This window comes from Micrasema longulum, unplaced genomic scaffold (assembly GCF_059751315.1).
Source record: "Micrasema longulum isolate JH-2025_06_02 unplaced genomic scaffold, ASM5975131v1 h1tg000958l, whole genome shotgun sequence".
Classification (NCBI taxonomy): Eukaryota; Metazoa; Arthropoda; class Insecta; order Trichoptera; family Brachycentridae; genus Micrasema; species Micrasema longulum.
The window spans coordinates 106,699-128,965 of record NW_028278149.1 but is presented as its reverse complement, the minus strand read 5'-3'; the positions used below and the strand labels follow the sequence as shown (position 1 = coordinate 128,965).

Genomic DNA, 22,267 nt, shown 5'->3' with positions numbered 1-22,267 from the left:
AACCAGCCAATGACAGGTCACAAGCCCTGTAAATGCCTAGACTTCCATACTCCCTTATTTAAGGTATTCTCCATCCCTGTTGTAATTTGTTAATCTTAATGACTCCCGAGGGGGTTAAATCCAGTCTTTTGTCTACAAACATTTGGACAAACTCAAATATTGTAATAAATGTTGAGTTTAGATTTTCAGTATTCCTCCATTACACATTTACGTATCCACTGAAATAATTTGTTATCAAATAATAAGTACTTCTTAGGCACAAAAAAGCGTTTTATCGGAAATCGGGGATAAATTACAAATATCATCAAAAGTATACTCTCGGTCAGTCACGTAGTCCAGTACTATATAGCTCCTTAGTAGCTCTCGGGAAGTTGGCGCGGGTGCACGTTTCGCCTGAGTCGTTAGCGATACCCAATGGTTGTTTCATGTTTTCAGCAGTTAGATTTGAAATATTATCATCTTCGAATTAAATTATGGTTAATTAAAGCCATCCCCTTTATTTAAATATTTATTTCATTTTTCCCTTTTTAAATCTGTTATTTTATTAATGTGTAGTGACTACACAGCACCGTAACTCGAGGCTCTTTTTAGGACAGTAGGGGAAAGGTTAAGGAACCGGGTGCGGAGGAGGAGATTTAGCAGTGGATATGCCCGGCTCTCCGAAGACCTGGCTCGGAGGGCGAGAATGGACCTACGGGGACCGTTACAATAGATCTACACAGGTCGCAGTGCCAGGAGCTTATTTAGCACTCAGGGGGTCGTGTTAGTAAATTTTATATTCTCTCAGAAATCCGTAGTCGAATCCGACTTCTACAATCGGCCGCTTATGTGCTAGTTAAAAGTGCAACCCTTCGTAGGGTCTAACTCTGCTCCGGAATATCTACAATTAAGTACCTACCCTGATATAAACATAAAATAATCATCAGTCATTCAGTTTTCATGTAAAAAAAATCACTTCAAAGACAAACCAATGGGGTAAATCTCATTTTCACAATTTTTTTATTTATGACTACACACCCCAATCCGATATGTGTCGTACTTATTTATGGTTGTATCTATTAAGATATTAATTATAATTCCAATTTTTTTACAATAAATAATTTTTATTTAACAAAGTGTTTCTTTTACCAACGAAAGATTGCAAATAAAACAGCATTTTCCCAATCTTCAATTTGTTTATTAAAATTTTTGGTAGGAAAATATTTCAAAACACAGTTTTTTCAATTTAATACACAGAAATATATTTTTCTTAACCTTAACTAAACTAAGTGAACATAATTTATTAAATTATTTCTTAATGACAAACTCATAAAGGGAATACAAGTTTAAATATTGTATTGAAATAGGCGTAGGACAAAATTAAAAGTTATTTCAAAAATTGCCACAACCCAAGTATTCATATTGACAGTAGAAAGGCTAAGTCGACTGATGCGCCCACTACAGCCCAAGTCGAGTTATATGTCGTCGGAGATACTGCAATACCGCGTAACTATGAATGGTTTTTTAAAATGTGTCGTATTATCATCGCTATGATTTTTTTTGTTTTGTAATTTTGAAATTACTCCGCCTGTGACGTCGCTAGTTGTCGTCGGTGAATTGTCCTGACTGGTGGAGTTGGCTTCCCGGAAATCGGGAATCATTCAAACGCAAAGTTCATTTTGATAAGAAAAAAATAACAAATTTGAGATGAATAAGTCACTCAGATACCAAAATAATATCAAAACTCCTAAATTCCACACCAGTCATGGTCAAAATAGCTTTGTCATCAAAGGAATAAAAAAATTATAATAATCTCCTTAATGAAATAAAAACAAATATATCGCTAAATAAATTCAAAGTAAAAAGGGACAAGTAAAAAAAAGAATTTGGACAAGAATTTGAATTTTGGACACAAGTAAAAAAACAATTCTATTACAATTTTTAAAAATAAAAAAATATTAGCGTTCTTATAATTTATCCAAATATTTCAATTTTGGTGGCCATTTTCAGTGAGTTGTAAATAATCAACAATATTTTGAGTTTGTCCAAATTTTTGTAGACAAGGACTGGATTCAACTCCCTGGGGAGCTGATAATATTAACATATTACATTTAATTCAATCACACGAATCTCACCCGCATAAATAAAGGTTTCAGCTCTTAAACTTCACAAACATCAACAGATGAAAGAATTGAAGGAATATAGATGTTCAAATATGGGCAGAATGGTGAATGTTACACAGTGTGTAAAGTGGCCACTTAAACCAGCCAATGACAGGTCATAAGCCCTGTAGATGCCTAGACTTCTATATTACCATTTCTGAAATGTTCTTCACCTCTGTTGTAATATGTTAAAGTTGTAAATAACTCGCTATTAGAAAATGGAAATCAAGTTGGGGTAGAGCGGGGTTCGAACCTCGGACCCCTGATCCGTGAGTCGGCAACACTAGCCACAGTACCACAACCTGATTCAAATGTATTATTATCTGTTTTTACATTTATTTCATCAGAAAAATGTTCCAAAACTGTTCATACTGCTATGTTTGACGTTCTGATCACGACCAACGCTCACTAGGAAACATGCGCTATCTGGTATGTATCGGCGTTTTAATGATGTCATCTACCGCTACATGTCGGCCACTAGATGATGTCACCGCTCTCGTAGGAAACCATAGCTTACCTGCCTTATTTTGGAATTGATTCAAAATAAAAAAGATACGCAAGTTTTTTTAATTGACTCTTCCGAATGTCACTTAATGACGTATGCGTCAGTCATTTACCCTTTTTACTGTCAATATGAAACACACTAAACTAATTTTCATACTGCATTTATTGATTCTTGTAATAAAATATATTTTAAAGTTTTAACCGAATTGTAAAACATTAAATTTTAATTGTAAAACAAAAACCCCTCTAAGCTGGAGCAGAAATAAAATTAGGTAAATGTTACATTCAATTTGGTTCGCGTAAATACATAAATCATAAAATACAAAAATCGCGGTGGTGTCCAAAGGGAAAAAATGTAGGTGCCTTTTGAGGCATTTGAGGCCTCAATTTGTTGAGGGGTATACGAATCACCCTTAGTCATTTTCACCTTGTGTTTACAGCTATTCGTGTCGCCATTTTATCTTTAGCAGTCACGTTTTGTTATATTCCTTAAAATGTAACATGATTAGAATGACAGTTGTCAGAAAAAGTGACGACATAACTTTGTAGTAACATCAAAGGAGTTATTTATATTGTCACACGAAAAATCATTCGTATCTGACGTGATAATTAATTTTTTTAAATACAATGCTTGAAACATAAATCAACATTAATATATAAAATCAGCTTTAAAACTAAAATAAACCTAATTATTTACGACGTTCTTACAAGGTTACATCATTTTGCAAAAACGTTAGAGATGGGACAAATTGATCAATGTAAATTAATTGAATAAAAAAAAAATTCATTTGATGTTGTTCACGAAAAAAGTATAAATGTCTCATTTTTTGGTGAATAATTGTGTTAAACACACTATAATAGGCTTGTTTTTGCGTTTTTTATATCAATTTTTGGAAACAGAGTTTCATGATTGCATGAAATAACTGATAAAATGGATTTGATCAGTGATCAGTAATTTCCCATCACTAATGAAATTAATTTGACAGCTGTCATTCTAATCGAGCTATATTTTAAGGACTATAGTTTACACATTTTCATTCATAATTATTGTTAGAATTTTCCATCTCAGTATCTTTAAAGGATGATTTCAGCGAATAATAGCCTATCGAGTAATACTTTTTTTGTATTATTACAAAAGCTTAAAGTCTAGCGTAGTTTTCAAAGTTAGTCAGAATTAGATTTTTAATTTATGTTGAAAATTCAATTCTGACTCGCTTAAACTTAAATTCTGCATTTTAGGTCAAAACTTTTGTAGCTTCCTTTCCTTTCCCTCACCAAGCATCCAAAAATTCCACATGATCCGAACTGGGCGGACCAAACGACCCCAGCGCCTACTTGTATATGGCGTCAGGAGACTAAAACGTTGGAAGTGTTTATGACTGTGCAATAATTATTCGTGTTTTCACGTACAAATATTTTACTCATTCGTGTATTTTATTCATTTTTGTTAGTTTGCCAAATGTTTATGTACATAAAGTGAAATTCTCGTTTTTTTTGTTTTAATATTTAAAAACAAAAACAGGAAAATGCTTCTTTCTATATAATTTCACGATTACGAAATATATACGGCAAATAGCTTTAATAATACTTAAGTTATCAAATTAAAATCTTTCTATGGGGGATTCAAATCCCCCCCTTCGGTCTGACTAGGTTAACGTTACAAAGCTGATTATTTTATGCGTCAAAGCACAATTTAAAAAAATTAATTAAAACCGATCAGGTCGAAAATTTAAAAAAACTCTTTAAAAAATCATAACTCGAAAACTATGCAAAATCGCAGAACATACACGGGGGTGATTTGAATACCCCTCAATATACGCAACCTACATTTTCCCTTTGGACGCCACTTCTCCGGCTACCGTATATAAATATATATATTTAAATTAGAAGGCTGAATGCTGTCAAAATGCGATCATCAGGAGAATGTGTGGTAGAACTCTATTCCACTGCCTTCCTGATGGGTTTACACTGATTCATCATTCAGGCTGATGAGAGGTTATATTGGGAACTCGGGCATTTTGAAGAGAATCAATTTTTATATTCCGCATGGATATTTCAGACGGCGCCGGCACAGACTGTTCTAGCTCCCGGCTTCCAGCACTAACCTGCTTCTCGTAATGCCAATAAGAGCAGCACCTTTCACATCAGCGAAACTACGTTTAGGAGGTAAATACTCTCGCTATTGGAGAGTATTGTGCCTACATAATATCGGGCCATTGCTCGAGGGTTCCTGGCCTGATACGTTGTCCCGATTTAACGCCTGTAGTATTTTGATCAGTGCAGTACGAAGGGCTGAGACGAGCATTTTTGACAAAAGAGAGAAAGACTCGGTTTGAACGGTCAGAAAGATTTACGATGCAAGGTCTGTCTTTAGACAGAGTTGTTTTGCATTTTCTTGTTTAATTTACCAGGCAATATTGCATCCTACATATTAAGAATAACTATTTTAACATAAGAATCAATTAAATGATATATTGGATTATTGTTTTAGCTCAAATCTAAAATTCTACGCTTAGATTCAAACCTCTAGTTAAAATTATGCATATGCATATTACAAAAATTAACATTAGTTAGTATACAAATGTTAGAAAATAGTATATATTTAAGGAGAGAAGTGCTTGCCTATGGCGCTTAGAAATTATATTAAAATTAACACGTAATAACAAGAGTCTGCAAATATCAAATTATTTTTATTTTTTAATAATGAGTCCACTGTGTTAAGCTATGGTTTCCTAAGAAAGCGGTGCCGCTATCTAGCGGCCATGGCGTGCCGAGATGCGATGGGCGTAACAAGACGGTCGTCTTAACGGTGACCGGAGATGTTCACTCAGAGAGCGGTCTTGATGAGGTGACGTGATCAGCTAATTTTATTAACTGATTAACTAATTTTTAAGAAAACTGAGATGCACTGCGTGTAAAAATTGACAATTTAGACATATTTAGCATTATGAGAAACCAAGAATATTTTGAGTTTGTCCAAATTTTTGTAGACAAGGACTGGGTTCAACTCCCTGGGGATCTGGTAATATTAACAAATTACAACAATATTGATAAATCCACTTGGTCCATGAAGAATAATAGAAATAGAAAAAAATGCATTTTCATGCGTTGCCTAGTATGTAGGTGAAATAATTCTATTAGATGAATCTCACCCGCATAAATAAATGTTTCAGCTCTTTAACTTCATAAACATCAACAGATGAAAGAATTGAGGGAATACAGATGTTCAAATATGGGAAGAATGGTGAATGTTACACAGTGTGTAAAGTGGCCACTTAAACCAGCCAATGACAGATCATAAGCCCTGTAGATGACTAGACTTCTTTCTATATTACATTCTTAAAAATTTTCTTCATCTCTGTTGTAATATATTGGTCATCGGAAGTCGAAAACTATCATTTGGAGAGTGAGATGTTTAAAAAATTTTCAAGGATTTTCTTTCAAAATCATTAGAGTTTTATGATTTTGTAAAGTCCAAATCGCATTTGGACTCATTTTCTGTCATCAAAATGTTCACCGCTACATGAGAACGTTCTGAAACTATTTATACCGCTTGTGACGTTATGCTGATGGTTGTAGACATTTTAATGATGTCATCCACCGCTACGTGACAGCCACTATATGATGGCACCGCTTTCGTAGGAAACCATAGCTTTATTTTAGAATTGATTCAAAATAATTCAAATTTATTTTTATTTAAAAATCTTTGACTCGTGCAAAATTAATTAATTAGCGTTTTTAATTTTTACCATCGATGTATGAAATTGTCAATGTAAGTTCAATACCCAGACGAACCAGACAAAAAACCTCACGATATCATAAAAATATAATTGAAATTCAGTTTGTGTTATTAATATCGTATGCGTCTGTATTGCCTTTACGCAAATCGAGTACGCCTCATTCGCTGTACTGGATTTAGGGATATACGCGGTGTTACTTCTTTAGTGGGAATATTTAGTTCGCGGTACTGAATTTAATTGAATGCAAGCGGTCTATTGGTCAATGTTGAAATTTAAATACACCAATCAACGTGGCTCGTCCCATTCAGCTAAAAAAGGCCGAATAAACGTATTCTGATATTCTTGACTCATACGCGGTATCGAACTTATAAAGAATTTTTCTTCGCTGATGGTAAATCACATTTAAATACAAAAAGTACGCACTGTTTTATATTTAAATAATTTATTTATGAGGACATTTTGATATTCAAATACTCTCCATTAATTATTATAATAATGTTTTAAAATTAAAATAACAAAAAAAAAACATTTCATTCACTTTTTCAAGATGGTTTAAGAGGAACAAAAAATAAATAAGATTTTAAAATACAAAAAAAAAAACGTCACTGTTTTTCAGTTAACAATATTGATCATTTGAACATACATATAGTTTTTGTAAGAGTTAAGTTCCAGACCTCTCCTAAAGGATATTTCTACTTAAGAGCAAGCTGTCAAAATGCGGCTCTCAGGCGAACGTGTGGTCAAACTATGTACGTGACGGGGTGGTGCACAAACGTCGAGATTCGTGTCTTAAGTAACGCTGAGACGCGCATTATCGCCAACATCAAAGGAGCTCTGCCATGCGTTGGTTTGGACATGTAGAGCGAAAATCATGGTTTTTAAATCGCATACAAAGGTTTAATATGCGCATATTTTAAATTACCTGAAAATGAGACAATGAGCCCTATGGGACAATTGGCACGTATTACGCAACCGCCCCATACTTGTACGCAATGTTTGTTAGAAGCGCACACGACGGGCATGAAGTGCGACGTCAAAGTGACGCTTGAAAGTTGGATAAATTTTCTACAATGGTTTAAAACGCGCATATTTTGAATTACCTGAAAATGAAACATTTTGCGTCCAACGGGACAAAGGGCACGTATTGGGTTACCGCGCCATACTTGTGCGCAATGTTTGTTAGAAGCGCACTCAGCGGGCATGACACGTGACATAAAAACGTCGTGAGACGTCAAAATGATGTGCCGCCAACTGCGAGCCGTTTTGTATGTGTTTATTTTTACATCCGAAAATTACAAAAGAAAAATTATTTTGAACGCATAAATAGTATTAGTAGAATCGTAAAAATCTGCTCTAAACGTTATTTTCAATTTGTGAAATAAAATACAAATGATCAAACATAGGCAGTACGGTGAATGTTTGCGTGTGAAGTGGTCACTTAATCCAGCCAGTGACAGGTCATAATGTAAATGCCAGACTTCCATATGCACTTTTTTAAATTGTCCTTCATCTCCGTTGTGATGTTGATTAATCTCGATACTCCTCAGGGGGTTTGCAGCCATTTACTCATCCAGTAAATGGCTGCAAACTTTGGACAAACTCGGGATCTGGCAGCGTTCGATTTTCAGACAAGTTGTTCCGGAACATTTTTTAAACGTGTAAAATGGCGCTCGGCATTGTGAGATTTGACCGGCACGTGGTATGCTCGATGACTCTGGTAATAAAGTCACTTTAGTTCAATATTGTGGGATGGACTTGTTTAATTCAGTAGTTTAAATGGTAGAAATTCGGGAACCTGAAAACATAAGAAAACAAACTGAGAATGTACTCGTTTTTCAATCAAATAAACAAATTAATGTAACTATTTTTTTTATTTGACAAAATTTGCAGAAGGCACTCTAGGCGATTCCGAAGTATGCCAACAAAAAATGCACGGATGAATGGATTTGATAGCCTTGGATTATTCATTGGAAAAAATGTACCATTTGAGAAGGAGTCTATTTAATTAATTTATTTTATTGGGTAAACAAACGGTATGTACACAAATATTGACAATTACTTTGTATATTAGTGTAGGACACTCATGCACACACTAAACATATTGTTTACCATAATTTAAATTACGTTAATTATAACAAATTTAAAAGATACGAAATGAAAAATATGTATATAATAATAGAATTAATTTTCTTAGACAATTAGATTTTTTAAATAATGTTACATTTTCAAGTAGGACTGAGTCGGCTAATTTTGCAACATAAAATCTTGCAACTCACCGTATCATGTTGGATATGAGCTTTTTCTATAAAATTGTTAATAACCTATTGTTAGAAGCATTTCATTACAATATTTGAGTTTGTCCAAATGTTTGATGATATTTGTAATTTATCCCAGATTTCCGGTAAAATGCTTTTTTGTGCCTAATAAGTACTTATTATTTAATAACAAATTATTTCAGTCAATACGTAAATGTGTAATGGAGGAATACTGAAAATCTAAACACAATATTTATTACAATATTTGAGTTTGTCCAAACGTTTGTAGACAAAAGACTTGATTTCACCCCCTCGGGAGTCATTAAGATTAACTATTAAGGATACACAAAGAATTTATTTTTTCTGTAAAAAGTGTTTAATTCTGCAAAAGTAAATGAAAAAAGACAAAATTTGTGTTGTATACATGAAACTTCCAAAACAAAAAAACCTGATTTTTCCAAGTTCTCCAAACATTAAAATTGTGATTTCTCAAAATTGTGTTGTTAGGCTAGCGACTTTTGCTTGAATGGCAATGATATTTACTTTTTCTTGAAAGCGGTGTAATAAAATGGTTCTTTATTTATTTATTTATATATACACCTAATGGACATTTTCAAGGACATATTTATACAAGGAAAATTATTATAAAGTAGACAGTAAAGTATACATGGTAGACTCTGTGGGAGTGGAAGCGGAAGAGAGGTGTTTATAATTTAATTTGATTCAGTGAACGTTTGAAAGAAGACAACTTGTTATCAAAGAAATCAAGACTGGTATGTTTGTGGGCAGACCTGAGAATTCTGGGCATAAGGGAATGAAAACCGTAGTTAATTCCATGGTTATCGGTATGAAAGAGTAAGTTTTGTCTGAGGTTTCTAGTTGGGATATTTAATTTTATCAAGCTCAGTAGTTCAGGCGCATCAAAGAGTGTGTTGAGAATTTTAAATAGGACTAGAAGGTCGGACTTATTTCGACGGCCTTGAAGAGAAGATATATTTAAGCTAGTTTCTAACTCATTATACGTATATTGGTCATTGGATAAGCCCAACCTCCAGCCTATCTTTCTCAAAAATCGGTGTTGAACTGATTCAATATTCTTGATGTGAACATCATCATATCAAAAACATTTAAGTTTGTAAGTGAAAATTCTTGATGGAAGTTCATTTTAATTTATTATATAAATAATTACCCATTGTAATATAATTTTACTAATGACTTTTTACCCTTTGTTTTTCAGAAATCATTATTTACAAAACCACACTCACGAAGGATGGGACACAAAAATAAAATAAAATACTTAAACTCATTAAAATAGCATTATATCAACTCATTAGTTAACCCAAAGAAAATTTGTTGATAATGATCCTTAAGATAAAAATAACTTTATTTAATTTACTTACATATAACTTTGAATTATCTATCCTTACCTCTGGTTTGTATAAATACATTTAACTCTTTAATAAAGATACCAGTCTCGAAGATGTCGCGAAAGCGATGAAACCGGTCACTGGATATTCCAAATTTGTGGATTAAAGTATCACTCGTGTTTTAATTATTCAATAAAAAATCATCATATCATTTATCTTGTTTAAAAAATATATATTTTACTATTGGAAATTTTACTATTCAAATTATGGAATCAAATGTCCCACCAGTCACAATGGAATGCCCCTGAGATCGATTAATGTCAGGATGGTAGAAAACACATTAAAAATTCATTTACAAACCTCTAGAATTTTAGATCTTCCGTGAAATCGACTCCTTTAGAAGAAGGGTCGGGGTTTATCTGGAATGCCTCGCTGACTACCTTCTCCGGGTGTCTGCTCAGATATTTGTCTTTGGCCTCCTTCAACATGGCCTGGATTTTGGCCCTACACGCCTTGACGAGCGCCCAGTCCGCGTCCTTCCTGCTCTGGCGCGCCGCCCGCACGAGCTGCTGCCGCTTGGCGTTCTCGGCGCGTATGGCGTCCGTCACCCACGGCTTGGTGAGGTCGTTCAGCGCGTCCGGCGGCTTGTTCGGCGGCTTCTTGGGGGACCTGCTGAGCTTCAGGTTCGGGTACGGCTTCGGTCTCATGCCGGGGTTGGGCGGCAGCGGGCGCGGGAACGGCGGACGCAGGAAGGGCGGACGGTGCATGAACGGCGGCGGCGGGGGCCCCCGCAGGCGAGGGTGAAACCCGGGTGGGCCCGGGGGCATGAACCCCATGGGGCCCATCCCCCTGTACATCCCTCTGATCCCCGGCGGGAAGCGCGGGCCCACTGCGGGAAACGGGCCGGGGACGAAATCGCGCATCATGGCGGACGGGCCGTAGCGAGCGGGCCCGAAGCCGCCGTGCCGCCCGTTGGGTCTGAAGCGCTTCGACTTCGACTTCTCTTGATTTTGGCGCCGCTTCGCCCCGTTCGGCACGGCCATGGTGAAAGCGGCGATTTTTTTATTTTCCGTCAAACTGCGGTGAATTTTGCAAAACAACGCGACCGGTGTTGCCGCATGCACTATTTATTTTGCGTCAGGTTGAAAATGCGAAATATCGCAGCCAGGCGTATCGACAAAAAAGTACTTAAATTGATATGTATAAAGGGTATGTTGTTATATACGTAATGCAAAACGAATAAAAAGATAAATAAAATACTCAACAAACAGAATATTCAAAATCATCATCATCATCATTTCCTTTGCGCACCTAATGGTGCATAGGCCACTGAATTGGTAGACTCATCGGCGGCTCGCCGCAAACTGAATCACCAGTGCGTATAAACAAGATGGCGGCCAGCCGCGAAGCGGGCTACAACTCTCCATTCAACTGGCGAGGTTGAAATTTAGTGGCGGTTGCAGATTAAACTGGAAAAGCGGCTAGCCGTGGTTAGCCGCCCCCGCGGTTAACCGCTAGTGCGTAAGGTCACATAGTGTCGACCATTTTCCATATGGACGAAAAATCGACAACTATGTCAGGATATCTCAACTGGCCGTTCCTTTTCCAAATGTGAGAAATGTCAGATTAGCTGACTTGTGCTTCGATGACAAACGACATTGCTTTAAAGATTTTCATATAGCATGACTGATTTGTCACTGAATCGTTATAAAATTTGGTTCTTCTTCTTCTTCTAGTGCCTTGCTGGGTCCCCCCAACGTTGGCGATCACTACAGCGAAAGCACATGTATCTGTCCTACGTTACTTTTATATTTCGCAGCCAGGACGACTGCTTATTGATGTACTCTCCGTAGTGATTCCTGGGAAAAGATGACCAGAGTGGATTCCCATTGCCTTCTCTGGTGGATTTGTCTGCCGGGGTTACCTTCCCTCAGCTCTTTTTTTTTTAAATATGGTTATTATATCTATTTGCATGAATGCATACAAAGCCATATATGGTTACGTATACACTTACTTAAATGCATACGAAGCCATTTATATATATTTTTTCTTTGTATTTATTTGTTCATTCATATTTTTTTCCATTAGAAACTATGATTAATAATACAAATAATGTGACCTAACTGAGGTTACCCGTGCCGAAGACACTTAATAATATACTTTAAAAAAATATTTTTACTTTTGAGAATAAACAAAAAAGACATAATAAACTAAAATAATTAACAAAATGTTCAGACAGTTTTAAACACTACGTATTTATGTTTATAATAATTAGTTTATGAATATCTATATTATTTATATTACAAAACGCACAATGAAATTGAGTATTTGTTTGGGCGAATGAGACAATTCATTTTACTTCTACCCATCTCCACTATCTATTTTTTATAGCCTTTTTGAACATTTTCTCGTAACTAAATGTTTTAATAGATAACGGAAGTAGGTTATAGATTTAATTGAATAATACTCGAAATCCATTATCATTTACTTTTGCAGAAATAAACACGTTTTACAGAAAAAAAAAAAAAAATTGTGTGTATCTTTAATAGTTTATGCGGTAGAGGGTAAAATAAATGAAACCAAATTTTCGTAGTGTTTTTTTTATTTCATTTAATCATTTTAAATGTATGAATTGTGTTACAAAATAACAAGTCTGATAAGTATCGTGTACATTTGATATTGTGTTAGTAAAAACTAATACAATCAATTTGTGTTTAATGTATTAATAAAAATAAATGAGTAGATTATGTAATGAAATTAGTTATTTCTGGTGTATTTTTTTGTATCTGTGCCATTTTAGTCGTCGGCCATCAAGCTATATTGGACAATGTTGTCTTCCAAATTTTTCTGAAAGAAAATGCCAAATAATATCATTAATATACAAAACAATCAAGAAAATAAAATGTTTAGCGAGTTTGGATGAGAGGAGAGAAATATGGTATTTCATTTCGGTCGTAATTTGTGAAAATGTAATGAAAAGGGCCAGCCAGCATTTCGTCGCTTTAGTTCATTTTGTCCAACAAACCATTTTTAACGAAATTGAGCTAAGTGTACAGTAGCTTAATCACAAATAACTATCGACGTGCTAATAAGCGACGTGATAACAATTTCCCACCATGGTTGTTTATCGTATGCACGATCACAATGGAACATCCATGAACACCTAATATAAAATGTCGAAATATTTACGTTTCGCGACGTATAATCCTGCTGCGCAATCACATATTTGAATTTCACCAGTGTAAATATGGAAAATATTCTAAAACTGCTATTTTGATTTACTTATTTACTATTTATCATGCTATTCATTGCATTAAGCCGGCGTTTGGCAAGCCAAATGTCGAGAAAAACTGTCGCCACAGTAATTGTAATTAAATTTTAACTTTTTTGTATTAGATAACTCTTTACTATTTTGAAAATGCTATATGTTGTATTATTTTTTATTGTAAACGCCGATTTTTTGCCAGTGAACTGTATTTATTTACGAGGAAAACAAAAAACAAACCGACACGAGCGCTGACTTATAGATTACACACGCGTTGACTTATGACTGATAACTTAAGCACGTTCATTGTGATCGCTCAAATACTTAGCATGTTTTTAAGCACGTCGTGATTAAATATATGATTGAGCTACAGGAGTTCTGAGAAAGCCATTGTTCATAAAATTCAAATGAACAACTTTAAGATCTATTTCTGCATTTCAAAATTCAAATGAAAAACTTTAAGATCTATTTCTGATTTGTGTTTTGGTCTGTTAGACAAAAACGAACTGAAGCAACAATTTGTCAGGCTAACAGAGGCGGACAATAAACTGATATTGTCTTCCATACGTAATAGGAAAATATAACTTTTTTTACATTTTTACAGTAATAAGGGTCTATGAAACATTGTCTAATTTTGAATTCCTGCAAAAACGGTCATTGCATTCGCCTAATACGCCACGATTCATGTTCATTTTCAACTTTGTTCCTAACCGTTCTAATTTTTATGGAACATCGTCACGAATCTTGACGTCACATCCATCAATGCAAAACACGTCGCGTTTTTCTACGAACGTATTTTCATCAAATTTCTCTTTTTCATTTATGTATGAAAATATTTCTCTACAATATCCATATTGATTTTGAAAATACAATTAATTATTTTAAATCCATTTCGTATATTAAAGCACTTAAAGCACCTAACATTTATTTTAATAAATATACTAGAACCACAGATTCGTATAGAATAACAAAAATGCTCAAATTTGGTAATGTATCGAATAATATATAATTTAGGTATGATTTTGGTAATAGAACTCACCTTTTATGGGTCATAGGAACTGCATACGAATATTTGTAGATTAAATCCATCCATAGTTATTGTTAAGTTCACCTTTTCTACAGTTAATAATGTGCAATTATATTCAATCGTCAGGACAGTACTAAAATCTTTAAAAATGTGAATTATGGTGGGTTGATATTTTTTTTCGAATTTTGAAATGAAAAGAATCTAAAAAGATTACTCGGAACGCAAAAAATATTTGATACTACTTTTAGCCCTCAACCAGAGCTTAAAGTTTTCGAGAAGGTCAATTTTTTGCGCTAAACCGGCTGTCATTTCGTATTTAAGTAAGAAAATCAGTCCAATTAAATTTTATAATGCGCATTAAACCTTATTGAATAAGCATCTAAGGTCGCGAGTTGCACTTTGTTTTGTAATAAGTGGGTGGCATTGTTCTAATGAGCCATTTTTTTCGTCAATGTTAGACGGGCGCTCAACGGAATCAGTTCCGCGGAGTGTAAACTTTTTGCATTTCGGTAGTTTTAAAACGTGTTCAAATTTGTAATGTGATTAAGTTATATCTTTAAGAACAAAAAAATAATTTTATCCATGAAGGTAAGATGATCATTCTTACGCTTCAGGAGTCAGTCCAGGGACTATGAAATATTGTAGTGAAAAACACCCCTTTAAATTAATATTTCATGTCAACCATGTCGGGAATCGAACCCGAGACCTCTGGCATGGTAGGCAAGCAAACTGACGACTGCACATTTTTTTTAGTAAACGCCGATTTTTTCCCAGTGAAGTAATTAATTACGAGGAAAACAAAAACAAACCGACACGAGCGTTGACTTAGAGATTACACACGCGTTGACTTATGACTGCGATAACTTAAGCATGTTCATTGTGATCGCTCAAATGCTTAGCATGTTTTTAAGAACGTCGATAGTTATTTGTGATTGAGCTACTGTATAAATATATTTGTTTGCAAATTCCTGATTTTAGTAGTGGCCCGACGATATGAGTATTTGTGTATGTACAATTTACAATATTAGAAATAAAACACCTTTAATTTTAAACACTTTATATTATTAATATTAATTAATTAACAGATAATCCATATTTTTGGTTAAAAGTTGATTAGATTTTGTTATATTTATTTCCAAATTATATCGGACGCTAGCACATTAATACCCAAAATGTTACAATTATTATTTACCTATATTAATTCAGTTAAAGTTAGAATCAATTTGTTAAGAAAATTTACATAAAAATACATAGTAAAAGCTATTTTTTCGCAGTGAAATCAATTTACAATTTATGCGTAAGTGCCTGTTTTTTAAAAATACCTTGTGAACATTGTAAAAAAGGCAATTTTGGCATCAACAGGGTTAAATTTAAAGGCACAAATAACAAAATAAAGCTAAAAAATACACCTTTAAACTTGTTTACTAGAGTGGCAATAGTCTCTCATACAAAAACATGTTTATAATACAATTTTTAAACTTGTTTACCGGAGTGGCAATAGTTTCCCATACAAAAACATGTTTATAATACAATTTTTAAACTTGTTTACCGGAGTGGCAATAGTTTTTCATACAAAAACCTGTTTATAGTTCAGTTTTGAATATAAACCGGTATAAAATGGCACTTGTGTGTAGTAAAAATCGTATTATCTTAATAAACAGTAGTATTTTTGCGATTTCATTAGTAAAAAGGCATTCAAAAGACACATTTAAATGTAGAATCCAGTTACAAACTTTAAGTAGTAACATAACACTCTAAATTGGAGGTCGCAATAGCAACATAGACCAAAGTTTGAATGTCGTAATAGCAACATGGACCAAAGTTTAAAGGTCGTAAAAGCAACATAGACCAAAAATTGAAGGTCGTAATAGCAACATTGACCTAAGTTTGAAGGTCGTAATAGCAACATAAACTCTAGTTTAGAAGCCATTTTAGCAATGTGATTTGATTAAAATTAATAAATGTATTCGAATTATTATGAAATATATTGAATTTTTAAATAATTTGACCAGATATTGATATAAATGCAGCTGGCGACATTTTAATAAAATATTAAATTCTGATTCAGCAGTTTAAAAATTCATAAAAATAAAATGACTAATACAAATAATATTTATATGTTACTTTGCACGTGGTCTTATTATTAAAATACAAACACATTTATTCTAAACAGATTGTAATAAAAAATATATTATGGACAAAACGCTAAATACAAGCAAATATTAATAAATACATCTAAAAAAAAACATTAAAATATATTTATTTTTCATTTAGACAACTCGTTTCAAAAGCTCTTTGATCCAAGAAAAAAATGTTTAAATATTTTTAAAATACAAAAAAATATACATTTTTCGATGGGTCATCGATTTGGAAGATTGCTTTCGTAAAATCTAATTATGTAAATCGTCAAATATTAAAAATGATGGCACATAAAAACGCTAAAGCGATTCATTATAAAAGGCACATTTCTGGCGTTAAAAAACATAATAAATAAATAAATACAAAAAACAAATTCTCTTAATAATAAAAACAAATTAGACGCTTTTACTGTTTTTTTTTTTAAATATTAGAAATACATTTATAGGCACGTAGGTTTGGCGGTTTAAGGCACACGTGTGATGGTGTACGCGAAAATTTGTATTTCAATGGATTTATTTATTTATTATGCGAGTCGGTGAAATTTAAAAGTTTCCGAATTTTTTCGTGGTCGTCGAGCTCGACTCCGACTTGCTCGACGTCGTCATGACCGTCTTCTTCTCGACGACTTCCGAAGATATCGTCTGCTTCATCATCTTCCTCTCCACGGCGTCGAGCTCCTTCGCCAGCTCCGCGGGCGTCTTCACGGTCTTCGTGATCATGGCGCTGGACCGGAAGTCGGACTGGCCCCCGTAGTCGGACGGGCGCGGGTGAGAGGGCCCGACGCCGGCCGTCTGCGACGCGAAACTCTTCATCGCGTCCGCGCCGAAGCTGGAGTCGAGGGTGGAGAAGTTCGAGTCGGTGCCGAACTCCTTCGCGAACTCGTTCATCGAGTCGAACTTCGGCTTCGGCGCGGCGACTCCCGAACTTTCGTATTTCGTGTTCGTGCTGGTGATCTTCATCGGCGTCGAGCTGTAGATCTTCGTCGTCGTGACCTTCTGCGTTCCGTTCGGAATCTCCTTGACCTCCGTCATCGTTTCTTGCGAGAAGTTCGGCCCGCCGTAGTTGAACACCTCCTTTCCGAACAGCTGGAGGTTTTCTTGTCTCGGTTGCGCCGGCGCGCCGACCCGCGCGACCTCCCGCGTCGAGTTCTGGCCGGATTTGTTGACCGTCTCCGCTGTGAAGTTGTACGATTGGTTGACTTCGGAGTAGCCGGCGTTCGGGGGTCTGGCATGGTCGGAGCCGAGCGTCGAGAACGGGGACCGTTCGTTCGCGGAGCGTTGCGTGTACGACTCCATCCGCATGCTCTCGGCCGAGAACGGCTTGGGCGAAGTCGGGCTCTTCGCCCCGTAGACGTACGGAGTGGGCGAAGACGCGTATCGCTCCGTCGACAGAACGTTTTGGCTGTAGTTGTTTCGCGAGAGGTCCGACGATTCGAACTCCCGTTTCAGGTCGAATTTGGCGTTGAATTTGGGGCTGAGGGGAGACGCGAGGGCCGGCTGCGTCTTCGGCTTCTCGAGCCCGCTCGTTACCCTCGGGGCTTCGTACTTTTGTTCCTTGGAGTATGCGGAGAAGGCGCTCGAGGCCTGGAAGGTGCTGCGGTCTTCCTCGGTTCTGTGGGTCGTGTGCAAGTCGGGGGTGATGCTAAGGGAGCGGGGGGTATCGTAGCGACGCGTCTCGTAACTGAAATTAGTGTCAGCCACCGATTAATGTGTGAGCGAAGGTTAAGTGTTACATTATTTACAAGTTTGGTTAGAGAATTTCAATGGCGGGATTAACCTGAATGTACGTTTCTTTTGTATGAAAGCGGTTACGTGGTAAATGTTTTCGAGGTGCTTTAAAAAATTCAACATAATTCGTTGATAATTGGCATAAACTGCTAGAAGACCTGATCTCAAATTATAATCTCTAACCCGAAGGTAAGATTTCATTTCGAACTAAACACACATTTTGTGGTCTTAATGGTTAAATTTGACGGTTGCTTGGTGAAGGTCCAAAACACCAAATAAGATCCATTCCAGACGTACAACGGTCTAAGGCAACACTGACATGCCTGTTGTTTAATATTGCTCTTGAACCATCCATAAGAGACGCGGGAGGAGAAACAATAGGAACTACTTTTAGGAAGACCACCCAGATATTAGCCTATGCAGATGACCTAGACTTAATCTCCAGAACTGTCCCGGGATTAAAATATGATTTCTTAAAGCTAGAGATGGCTGCAAGTGACACGGGTCTTAAAATAAGTACATCTAAGGCTAAGTATATAAAAGCAAGAAAGTCACAAATAAACTATGCACAGCAGGCAATTGACATTGGGCACCACATAGACAATGTCAACTCCTTTGAATATTTAGGTACTGAAATGACTAACGATAACAATTATAGTACCGAGATTAGAGCACGGCTAACGGCAGCAAACAAGAATATCTAGGATCCAAATTGCTCACTAGAAAAACTAAGACCATTATTTGCAAAACTCTTCTCAGACCGGTCATTGCATATGCTGCCGAATGCTGGGTTATGACCAAAAGATATGGAAATATGGTATTAGTATTTGAAAGAAAAATACTAAGGAAGATATTTGGCGCTGTCAACCAAAACGGAGTGTGGAGGAGACGGTTTAATCATGAATTAGAGGCACTGTATGGCGAACCCAACGTTGCGCAATTCATCAAAATAAGAAGATTACAATGATCGGGCCATATGCGCAGAATTAATGATAACCGCACCCCAAAAAAGATTCTTTATACCACTCCGGAAGGCAGACGAAGCGGAGGCAGACCAAAATTGAGATGGCTGGATAATGTGGAAAGTGACATTAGAGCGATTGGCCTGACGAACTGGAGAAGAGCCGCGGGGTGCAGGGAGGAATGAAGACGAATTCTGGAGGAGGCCGGGGCCCACAGCGGGCTGTAACGCCGCTGATGATGAATGGTTATATTATGAAATGATATTTGTTTTTTTTATCTAAGGATATCGACTCGAGGCTGGTCAATAAAAACATGTCGAGAACGAATAACCCGCTAAGAACATCAGAGCTGAGGGTCTTCAGGTCGACTACCGGAAACACTCTGCTCTCTAAACGGGAAACGTGCGAAATCGAAGATACAGTGAAGATTCTGGAGATACCACATGAGCAGAATGAGCGGCGATAGAATGGTGTCCATATCAGCCAAAGAATTGAATTCAGGACGGGGCCCACCTGGACGGCCTCCTTAGCGACGGAAGGATAGTCGGGTCTCATCAAGGAGACTGAGTAGCCTAAGCAGAATGGATCGTCAGATCTACAAGAAGACAACGAAGAACTAAAAACAATTAACACTGTTTTGAGTATGTCCAAATGCTTGCATACTGGCTGGATATTTTCCCCAGGGAATTGTTCATATTTAAATTTGTTGCAAGTTGTTGAATTAACTACCCGGTAAAAGAAGAAGTATAAAAAATTGGAAAATTGTATTCAGGCGTTGCCTAGTAGGGAATTGGTTCAGCCGGATGAATCTCACCCGCTTGATAAAGGTTTCAGCTCTTTTACTTCACAAAAGTCAATAGATGGAAGAGTTGAGGAAATGCGGATGTTCAAACATGGGCAGAATGGTAAATGTTACACAGTGTGTAAAGTGGCCACTTAAACCAGCCAAAGACAGGTCATAAGCCCTGTAAATGCCTAGACTCCCATATTCCCTTCTCGAAAATGTTTTCCCACTCTGTTGCAACAAATTAAAAAATAATAACGTTTTTGTCATCATTCTATTGAACGCAGAAATTGATTGGTTGAATTTTTGAAAACACGGAGAAAGACACGGCATGAACAAATCCGACAAGTACTTGAAGATGGACTTGTCAACAGGCGGAATAATCGGTGTGCGTGCGTGAGAAGGTGTATAAAAGTAGGAACATCGAGGTATCTATGCAAAGATAGAGAGTTGTGGCGTTCTGTCTTCTCTGCCCACTTTTACGGCGAAACAGCCCGATGGTTTGTTTTTTTAACAGGCCAAGAGGCCAAGAGAGAAAAATAACATCAATTGAGATTTTAACTCTGAACATCCGTGCGCTTTTTTTACCACATAGACCGTCTTTTCATTAAAAGAAAAGTTTTTTTTTTAAAAATGTTTACAGCGTGAAGTTTTAATATTTGTGAAAATATATGAAATATACTATATATTTTGTATATCAGCTGTTTAAAATATGTTCATATATCGTAAATTAATAACCCAAGGGCCTTACTTATAAACCTGGTACAAAGTTACGTCTATGCACAGTGGCATATGCCTAGGCGTAACTTTACATCAGGTTTATAAGTAAGGGCCTAAGCCTGGGTTTTTTCTGTGAGGTTCACAGAGACAATGATGTAAAGATATTATGGTCTTAAGAGGAAATGCGGTCATACAAACGTAGTCTCGTATTTTCTCCCCGGATTACGTCACTCTTGCAATGATATTTTTACACGCGATAGATATTTACCATTGGTGCGTATCGTTTTGCTTTTTTGATAATTTGTTTCTTATGGGAGCTAGGTTCATCCAAAAACCCAAAAAATGGCCAGTTTTGTCTGCCGTCTTCGGGCATACAGCATACAAATATGATGAATAATTTTGAAAAACGGAAAGGTATTGATATATAAAATTTTATTCTGATACTCTTTGTAAAAAAAACGTAAAAATCGGTTCAGTTCTGAGGTGCGCAAAACGGGACAGCGTCTGGGAGAGAGTGACAGAAATACAATGTTCAAATACATTTTTGTCAAAATTCTTATCTACCGCAACTCCTCTTAATTCCATATCTTTACATCGCAAGGTTTTAAAAGTTAATTAACAAATAGTAAAATAAATTAGCAAAAGTTAACAACATTCCATTCAAAAACATGCAACTAGTCGGAAGGAGAAAGTAAGATAAAAAAAGCATTCAAAAGAGAAAAAAAGCAAAATAAAAAATCATAAAAAATATTGTATACATTTTGTCATTAATTAATTCATATGCGACATAAAAAAATAATATTTACTTTTTTATCAATTTATTTTTTTTTAAAGTAAATATTTGCGTTCTTATGATTTACCCAAATATTTAATTTTGAGGGCCATTTTCAACGAGTTGTAAATACCTCACCATTAGAAAATGGAATCGAGTTGGGATTCGAACCGTGGACCTTTGGTCCGTGAGTCCAAGACACTAGCCACGGGACCACAACCCGATTAAATGCGATTTACGTAAACATTCAAATCTCATCGAAGTATTTTTCCTGGGAAACATTTTTACTAGCCGATTTCTAGAAGTAAATAATCCACGTATACTAGAGATCAGTCTGTATAAAATCACTCAATAAGTCCGTAAAGCTAGGGTTTCCTAGGACAGCGGTGCCCGTATTTTAACGGCCGTAGTGAACGGTGATGCAGTGGACAGCCGTCGTAAAGGTGATTAGAGAGTGGTTTCCTAGGAAAACGGTGTTAAATGGTGTTGATAACACCGTTTTCCTAGAAAACCACACTCTAGTCACCTTTACGACGGCTGTCCACTGCATCACCGTTCACTACGGCCGTTAAAATACGGGCACCGCTGTCCTAGGAAACCCTAGCTTAAGATGACTAATAAAACAACCGCTTTTAGGCGAAATTGAGCTTCATTTATTGGCAAAGACTTCTTTAAGAGTGGTACATTTGTAGGGTCCATAGTCCGTAGTCGATGACACACACGTTTTAAATTAGTTCACCCGAAGTAGACTAATGACCGACTATGCTATGTCATCATTTTCTATCGAATCCAATACATTCGTATAATGCAACTCTATAGTATTGCACGTTAAACCGGGAGCATTGTTCTGCAGTACATTCACAT

The 22,267-nt window shown here is 36.1% G+C and overlaps 2 protein-coding genes across 8 annotated transcripts in view; both read right to left on the bottom strand.

The window, feature by feature from the left end:
- Nucleotides 1–1,155: 1,155 nt before the first annotated feature.
- Nucleotides 1,156–11,133, bottom strand: LOC148277890 (uncharacterized). Its single transcript, XM_088232229.1, has 2 exons — nt 10,368–11,133; nt 1,156–8,180 (listed from the first exon to the last, which is right to left on the bottom strand). Exon 1 carries the CDS (start codon nt 11,048–11,050, stop codon nt 10,370–10,372), a length of 681 nt encoding a protein of 226 aa, XP_088088355.1. The 5' UTR covers nt 11,051–11,133; the 3' UTR covers nt 1,156–8,180; nt 10,368–10,369.
- Nucleotides 11,134–12,591: 1,458 nt separating this feature from the next.
- Nucleotides 12,592–22,267, bottom strand: part of LOC148277889 (talin-2-like) — a 114,613-nt gene continuing 104,937 nt past the window's right edge. For 4 of the 7 annotated variants that reach the window (XM_088232236.1, XM_088232241.1, XM_088232235.1 and 1 more), the window contains one exon: nt 15,340–18,118. In XM_088232236.1, the coding sequence (XP_088088362.1) occupies nt 16,981–18,118 (1,138 nt within the window). In that variant the 3' untranslated portion in view covers nt 15,340–16,980. Of the gene's footprint in view, nt 12,855–15,339; nt 18,119–22,267 lie in introns of those variants that run through there. The other 3 variants (XM_088232239.1, XM_088232240.1, XM_088232238.1) reach the window with 2 other exon arrangements.